General features: G+C 33.6%; 1 protein-coding gene across 1 annotated transcript in view; it reads right to left on the bottom strand.

Moving 5' to 3' along the window:
- Positions 1-3,023: 3,023 nt before the first annotated feature.
- Positions 3,024-12,186, bottom strand: part of LOC106689069 (uncharacterized) — a gene marked incomplete at its 3' end in the record, with an annotated part of 87,760 nt that continues 78,597 nt past the window's right edge. The window contains 1 exon segment of the mRNA XM_067050780.1: positions 3,024-3,122. Within this exon segment, the coding sequence (XP_066906881.1) occupies positions 3,024-3,122 (99 nt within the window).

Here is a 12,186-nt window from a genome sequence, read left to right on the forward strand (position 1 = left end):
TTTGCGTTTATGTTAAACCAAACAATTAGAACCCATTGGGAATTATGATTTACAATCATGAATTATAAAGCTGATATTAATTTATTTACTTTATATTGAGCTCTTAGGCAAACTATAATTAAATAAAGGATATGTTTCGTATAAAACTATTGGTTAATTAATTAATATCCAAACGTAATTAATAAGTGTTTTCATAGATTTAAAAAAAATATATTATTTGTAGATAGTCAAAATAGTCCGATATTTTTGCTAAAACACGCTGATTGTGTTTTTTAAATATATTTCAATTTTTTAACGTTGTTTTGTAGAAGGAGACAAGTAATCTTTTCTTAGTCACTTTTTTTTAGTTGTAGTAATCAATCAATTTTTCAGATGTATTACAAATCAAGCAAAGCAGCAATGTAATAAAATTATAAATCATTAAAAAACAATGTACAATTTTTTTCGTCTATTCCCCTAGTGTTCATATGATAAGAAGTCCGAACGAGAGAGAGGAGAAAATAATCCATTTAAATCTTCTTTAATAGTTTTTAGAAATATCTGCAATAAATATAAATACCTCTATATATTAATTTTAATAATATTATCTTTTCCTTACCATAGCTTAGCACTGATACCAAAAATTACCACTTTATTTACACGCAATTTATTATTATTCTATTAACGGGGGAAGGACCATTTAATTTATATGGGTGGTTAAAATTTTTACTCAGGTGCAAACCCATTGCCTGGGGTTTACTTATGGGGCTGCACATTATCCAACGCATCCCTCCTGTCACAGCGTTCCACGTCACAGTCTGCGTCTACATTTTCTCCTGGAGCCCGCCGATGCCGGATATTCGAGCCCTTCCCAAAGTAAGGTACACCAGATACACCAACTCCTTCCAACCGTAAATGAAATTCCTGAAGGAAGGATAATTCTCTAGATCCCGGTCTTCCTCAATCTGGTTCGGTGTTCTTCCATGGCGGTGCAATCCACCTCCACGTACTCTGCTGTTTTGCTATTTATCAAGGCATTAGCAATTAGTAATATTATATATGCTAATATTATAGGGCTCTTTGCCGGGTATGTGACTGTCAACAAAGAGCACTTTACAGGTGGCTAAGGGGCACAGATTAAAGGGTCCTTCCCGAACAAATCAATTAAAACCAGGTATTTCCTGCTAGCTTTGTCGGTACTTAGGTCAATCATAAACAACCCTTACACCAGACACCTTTCTAAATGTACCACCTCTTTTAACGTATTTTTCTTAGGCTTGGCTGATGATAGCCAATGAGGAAAGGAGATTCTCAAAAGGTGACGCCTCTTTTCGAAACAAGTGGAGGCAGGTACAGAAGATAGGCAGACACAGAAGCAGGAGAGAAATGCAAGAAACACTGAAGAAAGAAGATCGAAGAGAGAGCAAGATGTACTTCGACCAGACGAAGTCATAAGAACAACTAAAGACCTGGAACGCCATCCTTACGACAACACGACACCAATGGCGAAGACTTCACTACATACTCGACCCACACCACACAATTCAGCACTCATTCAGATATATTAGGTGATAATGTAATAATCGGTATTTTATGGTAACCAATTAGCTGAATCATTTTAATAACATCATCTATCATTGTAACATATCACCATTGTAAATAAACTTTGTTCCTTGATGTAAGTTATATACTATCATATTACCTAATATCACCACATATTATATTATATAATTAATGGTAATGATATTTTATAGAAATAAATACAAAAAACAAGCCTTTGGAAAAGAATTCCATTATAATAATAGTTTTTCCTGGACTCAATATAAATTAATTAAGTAACTTATTTTTGGATAATTGCCTTCAGCGATTATCCTGGCGCCGAGGATCTATATTTTTTACAAGGATCTACAATTTTCTATGTTTTTATTTGGACTTTCAATGTATCTTATAGTAACTAATAAATGAATGTATTGTAGTATTATGACCTTGGTCTTAAACAAGGTTTCTGTGCTATACCGCTCTGATATCACATGATTGAAGGGTTATCCATCAAATTCAGCGAGTGGAAGAGTCTTTAACAAAATATTTCTTATATCGAAATATTTTTTATATCGAAATATTTCTTATATCGAAATATTTTGTATATCGAAATATTTCTTATATCGAAATATTTCTTATATCGAAATATTATTATAAGATGAGCTCAAAATTTTAATTAGCGTAGACCTACTTCCTAGCTTCAGTGGAGGACTAATTTTCCTAGCGTTAAAAACAATATAATTAAACAAGTAGTGATTAATGTCTGACAACGTCAAAATATCAAGGGTGGATCATAATACTAAGTATAATTTATAATTAAGTTTTCTCCATTTTTTGCGTCCAATAGGACTTATTTTAGCAAGAAAACATTTTTAAAAACAACTTATTAAGCTAGATCGTATATCTAAAAAAAGGAATCGGTGTGCTAAATCTTTTTTAGTAGAGATTAGGAATGCTCTGAGTAATATTTGAATATCCCTGATGGATTTTAATCTTGTCGTTCTACTTACAACATTTGACTAGAATAACAATTATTTTTGTGGTTTGCACACTATTTTAATTGAATTCTAACATCTAGTTTGTATTGTGTTTATATTTTAATAATTCGTCATGTATATGTTTTGAATAAATTACATATGTAGAGAAGTGAAAAATTGAAATTCTACGTAACCTCACAGTGAAAAATTTTATTAATTTTATAATTTAAAAAAACGACAGAGTTTTTTAGAAAATATTTCTTTGTATCATTTTTTTTTTAAATTATAGTTAAAAATAAAATCACATCCCAAGATATAAAAACATATTACATATTACTAATCTTATTGTAATATCAGATTACGTTTAAAATATGATTCATAGAACCCCAGCTCTATCGATACTAATATTTATTTATGTCATGTGATCGAAATCAGCACGGCCGATTTCTAGAAGGAGTTTCTTAATTAAAGAAGGCATTTAGGATACTAAAACTTAAAACTAGTAAATAATTAAATATGTTGCATTACCTCGTCAAACCTGTTGCGGCACCTGCTCCGCAAGAAGAAGGCCATGATCACGGCGAACAAAAGAACACTTCCTCCCAGGATTGACAGCCGATTTTCGATCTACAATAAAAAAAGGATATGAGAACTTAAGATATACTAGGTTGTTACAAAAGTATTGTGGGTAGATCAAGAATTAATTAAATTTAAGAACAAAATCTACACATTATTAAACTTCAATTCAATGTTCGACAAAAAGTAATCACTGTTACATTTGAGTGTAATTAATAATTGCAATTTCTTTGGTTCAGTAAGTCATTGTAATTTCATCCCATTATTATAATTACACTGGTTCACAAAGTAACTGAAGATACTAAACAAAATTACATTTTTATTTTTTAATTTAAAATCAGATCACCAATTTGGATTCCGAACATCCCACTCCTCTATCCAGCAATGTCATCGTGTGGTGGACGTTGTCTGGTCTTCTTTAGAGCGCGGAAGGTACTGGGCAGGAGTCTTTTAAGATAAGGCTTTTGATCGAGTCTGGCACCCGGGACTGCTTTACAAACTCCGTAAATTCTTACCTCCTACATATTTTCTCATCATCCGTTCCTTTCTTACTAATAGATTATTCCAAGCAAACCATAATGGTTCCTATTCATCCCTCTGTTTTCAATCCGTTGGTGTTCCTCAAGGTAGTAAGTATCCTCGGTCCCATCCTCTACACCGTCTATACAGTTGACAACCCAACAACTCCTAACACTATCCTTACCACGTATGCTGATGACACATGTGTGCTCACAGTTAGTAATAACCCTTTGCATCCCAAAGTCACCAGTCCCATATCACAAACCTCGAAGAATGGTGGCGAAATTGGAGGATAAAAATAAATCCCAACAAGTCCCATCACTTCTACTTTGTCGTAAACCTGCCGACTGCCCTACAGTATACTTTAATAATGTGGCTCTTACCCCTGTAAAACAGAGTCGTCATCTTGGACTACACCTTGACAAACGACTAACCTGGAATCCTCACACAAGACTGAAAAGACAGGAAACTGCACGCAGATTCCGACTATTACAGCACTTACTAGACAAACGGTCTAAACTTCCAACTCATTACAAAAGTCTGATCTACATGACAATAATAAGGCCCATCTGGACATATTGAGTTGAGCTTTGAGGTTCCACACTTCGAATTTCTCTCGTATACAATCCAAAATCCTTCGTAAAATCCTCAAAGCTCCTTATTTTGTTACTAATAAACCATCCATAAAGACCTAAATGTTCCTTATGTAACCGATCTATCCCGAACCCGATAACATTCCTTCCATTATAAACTCCCTAACGACCGAAACCCACTAGTTTCTAACCTTGCTTCCTTTTCCATTCCTGGCAATCCTCCGAGGCGCCTGAAAAGAAGATGGCCTCGTGACCCTATATTGTAAAATATTTTTAGAGTTCTACTCCTGGGTAGTTTCTCTACATGCTGTATCATATCATAATCATTATGTCATTATGATCAAATTTGCTTGTTGTATTTTTTATAGTGTTGTAAATATCAATAAATAAATAAAATGTTTCAAATCACAGTGATTGTAATTGTATTTAAATATGATATGAGCAATTGCGTTTTATCCAATTCTTTATCATTACCATATTCACTTTAACCCATATTCCTTTGGACAACGTTGCATTTGATAGCGATGCCAGTTTTATAAAATATTTGTTAGTGATGCAACTTTTATAAAAAATGTTGATGCATACGGTATAATTTAAAAATCACTTTGACGTATATTGGAAAACAATAAGAAAAATTTTAAATTTTTTGTAAATATTGAGGTGTAGATAGTTGACCGTAGATTAATGCTTGAAGAAGTTTGTCGGGGGGTGCGGTCAGCAAAGAACAACATAAATAAACAAAACCATATTTATTTATTTTATGCCGACATTTCGACCTGAGTTTCAGGTCTTGTATTTATTTTATGCCGACGTTTCGACCTGAGTTTCAGGTCTATCAGTTATCATTTTATATCATTTATAATTTAATTCAATATTTTATATAATTCTAAATTTGTTTGTATACTATTCCTTTTCAATTGTATGTTACTCTAAATGTGTTGTTATCTCTTTTGTTCTATAGCCCTGATGAAGACCAATTTACAAGTTTTTGTAAATATGTGTTTTTATGTTCAAAAATACATATAAACCCAAGTCTATTACAATACCTTACTTATTTCAAAAGTTTTACTATATAATATCACGAGTGTGTATATTATCGCAGAAAAGTGGTGTCGAGTTATTACGTCCCAAAAGTGCCGAATCCAAAGGGGTAATCTTATGTATTTATAATTGAATCTAATAATAACAATAATAAATGGAAGGAATTAAAATGTACCAGATATACATATACTTATATGTATGTATTCAATTACTTATTTCGTTAGAGGGGTTCGAAAAAAACAAAACAAAAAAAAAGTAATAATAATTGTTAAAGCCACCTCAAATCGACTGTCTTTTTGCTCGGATTAAACATTTATTTAGCCAATTTAAACATTTTAAAAACTAACATAAACAAAATATACAAGTAAAAATAAAAAGGCCTTTCAGATAAAAATAAAATAGTTCGATAAATTTTGAAAATGAAAATAAAACTAATTTACACAAAAAAAAAGAAATAAATACTGCAAGACGAAAGGTTGCTCTACTCCGATAGGTCAAAGGAAGAGTGCTGTTATACCGAGATGAGTAGATCTGGCTCATGGATGGTCCAAATATCCAACAGTCGTATTGTATTAGGCGAGCCGACAAAATGAACGCAGACAGGGCTGGTTACACACGTTCCTTGGGTTCAGGGGTTGGCCACTAATTACTTAATGAATTGAAACTCATATTAAAATCGAAGCACAGAAGTGGTCTGGTTCCAAACTGTTATGACGACGATTACACTCAAAAGACCTCATCCTCAGGGAGGATGTCCTTAAATATGAAGTAAAGAGGCAGGAACTAGAAGCGCTACCGGATGAGCTCCGAGAGAGGATCGGGGAGACTCCAAACCTGTGGAAGAAATACTGCGGGAGGACTCAATACAGAAGTGGAATGGACAGTGGATAGCAAGCCAGAAGGGCGCTACTTTGAAAAAATTCTTCCCTACCGTCCCTTCCAGACTGAAGGCTAAATGGGTCATCCCAGACTATTGGGTCTCACAGATCCTAACAGGACACGGTGGGTTTCGGGGAAAGCTGCAGAGCTTTGGAAAGAACATCGACCCTCGGTGCCCAACGTGCGGAGTTCCTGAAACAGCAGAACACGTAATATTGGATTGCTCCCCCATGGAAGGACACCGAGCCAGGCTGTCGAGAAAGACCGGGATTTTCGCCCTCGCCGAGTCTGACTTTTCCTGGTTGATGGAAGAAGAGAATTATCCCTTCTTCAGGGAGTTCATTTACGGATGGAAGGAGGTGGTGGGCCCAACACACTTCACAATGAGAAGGACTTGACCACCCAACATCGGCGAGCCACTAGAAGAAGATGAAGCTGACCCAGACTGAGACCAGGAGGGCTGAACCAGCCTTGTAACTGCAGGAGGCACCCAGACAGATGCGAACCAGAAGGGCCTACCGATCGGATGAAGATCATTGGGAGCAGTGGCATGCGCGATCCCAGCGCGACTTACCCCACTGCTCCCGCACCCTGTATGCCAGAAATGGCATGGGAGGGGATAAAAAAAAAAAAAGATTACACTCAAAAAATGTCAAATAAAATAACATCAACCAAACGCAGACAGGGCTGCTAATGACGCTACCAGGGCCACTAATTAGTCGGAACTGCTCTAAAAAAACTAAGATGGTCGGTCCGTTGCTAGGTGACGCTTCTTAGTAACAACTATCATCCCTAGCAACTATCTCTATTACTCATTATTACAAACAAATATAATTACACATTTTAACTTTTCAAATGACTAAATCTAAATAAAATAATACAAATGAAAATAAATGTAACTAAATTAAATATTAATAAAACTCAAATACTATTTACAAGGTAATTATATATTATGGCGTTAACAATAATAAAATAACTAAAAATTATAATAAATAATCTAAAACCAATTACTGATTCTGCAATTGAGGGAATTTTTCGAATTATTATCTTTAGCATATAGAGGGACCGAAGGGTGAAAATGTTATAAAGTTGCTATCCTGAGGAAGGGGAATCTGTAAGCTAATACCGCTGAGGTAGCCGACTTAAGTTGACGACTTGGCAGTTGAGAACTTTATCGCTGGAGCTAATATTGGCCAATGAACCGATGCTTAGCTGAGGTGCTTAACTTAAGATCAGGGGTCGGCTAATTTAAAGACCATTAGCTTCCTCCTCCGCAAAGGATATTAATTCATTGGCTATTAATTATAAGTCTCTCTATAGATCGGCTTTAATTGCCAGTCATTATTTGTTGCTATTATCCCTTTTGAGGCAGCGGGGTAAGTCTTAAATTAAAGATGTACGTCATTACAAAAAAGTTATATTTAATATTTATTTTTTGAGATGAAAAGATAATATAGTTAATTATTAAACATTATACTATCTTTGTGACTGCGATAATATTTCACAATATTACATGTACTGCTATAAAATATAAAAGCATATTTAACAATCAATCTAATAAATTCATAAAAACATGTAAGAACTATAAAATTAATGAACTTAATGTAAGAATATATTGTAATTAATGAGCTAGGTATATCTAAGTGCAATATCAATAGCTAATTTTTTTTTTTTAACAATTTATTTATTGATATTTACAACTGTATACACATATATACAAGTATATTTGTTGTAGGTGACATAGTAACATGATAAAAACATGTGGAGAATCTACCCACTGATAGAACTCTAATAACATTTCTAGAGAAGATCTCTAGGCCATCTTCTTTTCAGACGCCTAGAAGGATTATTAAGTAATGAAGGAGAAGCCAGGTTAGAAACAAGTGGATTTGAGTGGTTGAGAAGTTTATTATGGAAGGAACGGAACATATGGAATATTGAGGTCCTGATGGATGACTTGATTTGTGACAAAGTAAGGAGCATTAAGGATTTTACGAAGGATTTTAGACTGTAAGGATTGGTTTCTGGAGGAATTTGATGGTTTAGTGGAGCCCCAAAGCTCAACTCCGTATGTCCAGATAGGTCTTATAATAGTCATGTAATAGGTCTTTTGTAATGGATTGGCGATTTAGACCGTTTGTCTAGTAAATGTTGCAGTAGTCGAAATCTACGAGCAGTTTCTTGTCTTTTTAGTCTTGTATGAGGATTCCATATCAGTCGTTTGTCGAGATGTAGTCCTAAGTAACGGATCTGTTCGACAGGAATAAGTGGAGTATTATTAAAGGATATTGTATGGGAAGAGGTCATGGGATTACGTCGAAGGGTAAATGTGATTTGGTGGGATTTATTGGAATTTATTTTAATCCTCCAGTTTTGGCACCATTCTTCAAGGGTGGAGATGTGGAATTGGAGGGTTTGGGATACAATGTAAGGATCATTGTTCACTGACAATAAATATGTGTCATCGGCATACGTGGTGAGGATTGTGTTAGGATGGGTTGGAATGTCAGCAGTGAAAACTGTATAAAGGATAGGACCAAGGATATTCACCAGCACCTGAGGTACACCAGCAGACTGACGGAATAGGGTTGAATAAGCGCCATTGTAATTTACTTGAAATAATCTGTCGGAGATATTAGAACGGATAATGAGGAAGTATGTAGGGGGTAGGAATTTACGGATCTTGTATAGCAGTTAGCTAAATTTAAAAAAAAAAATAATTTAATGATGTTTAAGTCCCTTTGAGAAAAGAAAAATTAGAGATATTTGGTAAGAAAAATCAGTTAAGATTCACAAAAGTAAGCAAGTATCTTGCAAAAAAAAATCAATTTTAGTATTCTTTTGTTATTAGTATATTTATTAATCGTTCTGACGGACGATTGAATAATTAATATCATTATATGAATATTTAGTTTAAAGAGCGTTTCCCAAAAGAGATTTGGGAACACCAATAGTGGTTCAATTAATTATGTTGTTTTTTTTCATATTTTGTAAATAATTATTTTCTTTCCACAAATTGTTTAATTTTATTAATCTATTCCTGATCATTTAGCAAAAAGCACAATCATAATCGAACAGCGCATAAAATATCAACAAACAAATATTAATTTTTATATATTACATTTTTGTTGATTGGTGGCACATTGTGATTTTTATAAATAATACATATATGTATAGTATACAGTTGCACAAGAAGGAGTCCTTAGAGGAGGGGACACTAAGGGCTAAGGACAAAATACGGCTGACCGCGGGAAGGAGAGTGGTCCTAAAGCCCTTCACTATTTATTCCCCTCCTCCTTCCAATCCTCCCTGCCCCTCTCCCCCTCCAAGACCTCCCTGCTTATGGGCTCCTGTGTTTTGCCCAGGCAATATGTCTGCAGCAATATTCCCTCCGAGGATATATTCCTTTTCCCCGAGGTAATAAGTCGTGCTGGAAATAACCACTTCCTCTTTAGGTTATTTCCACCAAATATTGTAATGAGGTCGGGTTGGGTTATATTCTGGACTTATTGCTTGAAGGTATTTGTAACTCTTTCTAACTGTAAGATATTATTTTTCTTTTTTTAGTTAACCCTCAGTGTCTGGCGTCCCTAAGGCCGAACGGATGCTGCCACAACTATATCTGATCCTCTAAATCAATTTCAATGTATTTCAGGTAATAATAATCTGTGAACTTTCATAAGCTTTGATTTTTAGTTCTAATTAATTTTACTTAATGAAATATATTATAAAAAATACTTGTAAAAAGACCAACAGTGTAATCTTGGTACCCCGAAAACTCTAATAATCCGAACTGGCGTTGAAAAAAAAACAAAACAAGATAGTGTTTTTGAGGAAAATCAGCGGGCAAAAATAATTTTGTTTTTAAATTTTTTAATATTTACAAGTGTAAAGAAATTTTTTTACTTCTTCACAAGTTATTGTAATCACCGGTCAATAAAATTTTTACAGAGTTTCGATATCGAGCAATCTAATTCCTATGAGGATGTTTATAATATATTTTGTTAGTATTAGAAATAAATAATTTCTATTCCATAAGTTATTTAATTCTGCTCATTTTATTTATTTTATAAAAATTAAATAATCACTCAGCATCACTGAGGTTGTAAACGAAAAGATAAGTGTAGCCATCTAATATACAGAGAACGATCATTAATGTTATAAGGCTCATAGTACCAAATAAAATCAGCTTCTTTAAAAATAATTAACTTTTAAAACTTTAAACTGTGTAAAATATATATAAAAAATAAATAAATAAAAATAGTTAGGTACATTTATATTGTTGAATTTTATTGCTCAATTATTTAGACTAAATGCTTTCTTTAATCCGAACTTTTCTGTAAACCAAAAACTCTCTGCACCGTACTCTTTTTTTTTTTCAATTTCAATACTTTATTTATTGTTAAATATTACAATCTGTCATAGTTAGGCTATAGGTAATAGTGATACTTGATCAAATTCACACTAAAATAAATTAATAAAAAAAAACATAAAATAAATAAAATCTCTAAATATATATAAACTGAAGGATAAACATAAAATCAAACTATGTACATGGAAAGAAAAAAGTAATAATTATACACTGTAATTTGTAATAGTATATTGCTATGTATCGAGGCATTAGCCATTATTAAAACAATATGCCGTTTATTATGGTTTTTTGCCATCTGCCCCCGATACGTGGTTAGGGTAGGAGCCTTTCGACGAACCCCTTACTGTGTTCCCAGATATGAAAACATGTGTTTTAAGTTTGCCACATTACCAGAGTCCCCTGAGAAAATTAGATTTGCTAACCTTAGTGTCCTAACAAAAATGACAGATTTGACGAGGGACCAGAATAAAATTAAGCAGGTGCAGGCCCTTCCTGGACATCTCAAACTTTTTCATCCACTCTCGGACCTGAGTAGGGGGACGCCTACCTCGGGAGCGTTCGGTCACCGATGGCCAATGAGAAAGGAGATTCAAAAATAAGGTAACGCCCTAAAAGGAGAAAGTGGGAGAAAAGACGCGGAAAACCTAGATCAGAAAAATGAACAGTCAAGAGGCACAGTTAGACGAGAGAGGACCAGGCTTGACAGGCTTGAGAGAGCAGCAAAAGCCGGAGCAGAGCAAGATGCACTTCGACCAGACGAAGTCGTGAGAAGGGCCACGAGACCTGGACATCCCTTATGAACGAGACGACACCTACGAAACTACATCCCACGGCATGAATCATTCAAATCAACAGTTATAAGTATAAAGTAAATAATAAGTATTAATGAAATAACCGATATTTTATGGCAACTATTTATCTGAATCATTACAACCATTTTAATCATAGTAATAAATTGTAAATAAATAGTTATTCTCTTTATTTAGTTTATATACTATTATATGACCCAATACACCATCCTTTATTATACTATATAATTAATGGTAAAAACATTTTATAAATATAAAGGTATCATTGTATTTAATAAATACATATAAAGGTATTTGTAATTGGTAAACTGGTAAACACACAAATTGCCTCTGGAAAAGAATCCAATAATAATAATAGTTTTTTAGGACTCAATATATAATTAATTAATCAAATTATTTTTTATTTTATTTTTCAGTGTGAATTATTAAAGTGACTTACTAGGAAAGTAAAAACTCATTTATCGAATATCTTCAATTATGTTTAAGAACATGTCAATGTTTCCTTAGAGTATGGAAGTATGCTATAAGATTTCTGTTTCTGAAACCCGTGAATATTAGAAGCAAGCCGTCCCACTACCGTCCTCCCAGCCACAGGGGTAAGATATTAAAATTAAAAAGAAATCTTAAATAACCTAGGAAAATTAGGTAAGTAATTCCTTCAGGACAAGCTGCATTTCAGTCCTAATTGAATACGGTTATATAAGGAGATTATAAAAATCTTCTATAAAATTGAGGTAACTGCTAGAATGACACTTGACTATTCGATCCTATGACAGCATTCCCACACTGGTATTTGACTTGTCGTTATATAAATAGTTATTTATTTATAATCTTTAAATTTCTTTCTTGAGACTGGCAATTGTTTACTAAATAATTCAAAAACACTATCCAAAATTATAGTC

This window comes from Halyomorpha halys, unplaced genomic scaffold, assembly GCF_000696795.3.
Source record: "Halyomorpha halys isolate HHAL.00 unplaced genomic scaffold, Hhal_1.1 Scaffold1274.1, whole genome shotgun sequence".
Taxonomy (NCBI): domain Eukaryota; kingdom Metazoa; phylum Arthropoda; class Insecta; order Hemiptera; family Pentatomidae; genus Halyomorpha; species Halyomorpha halys.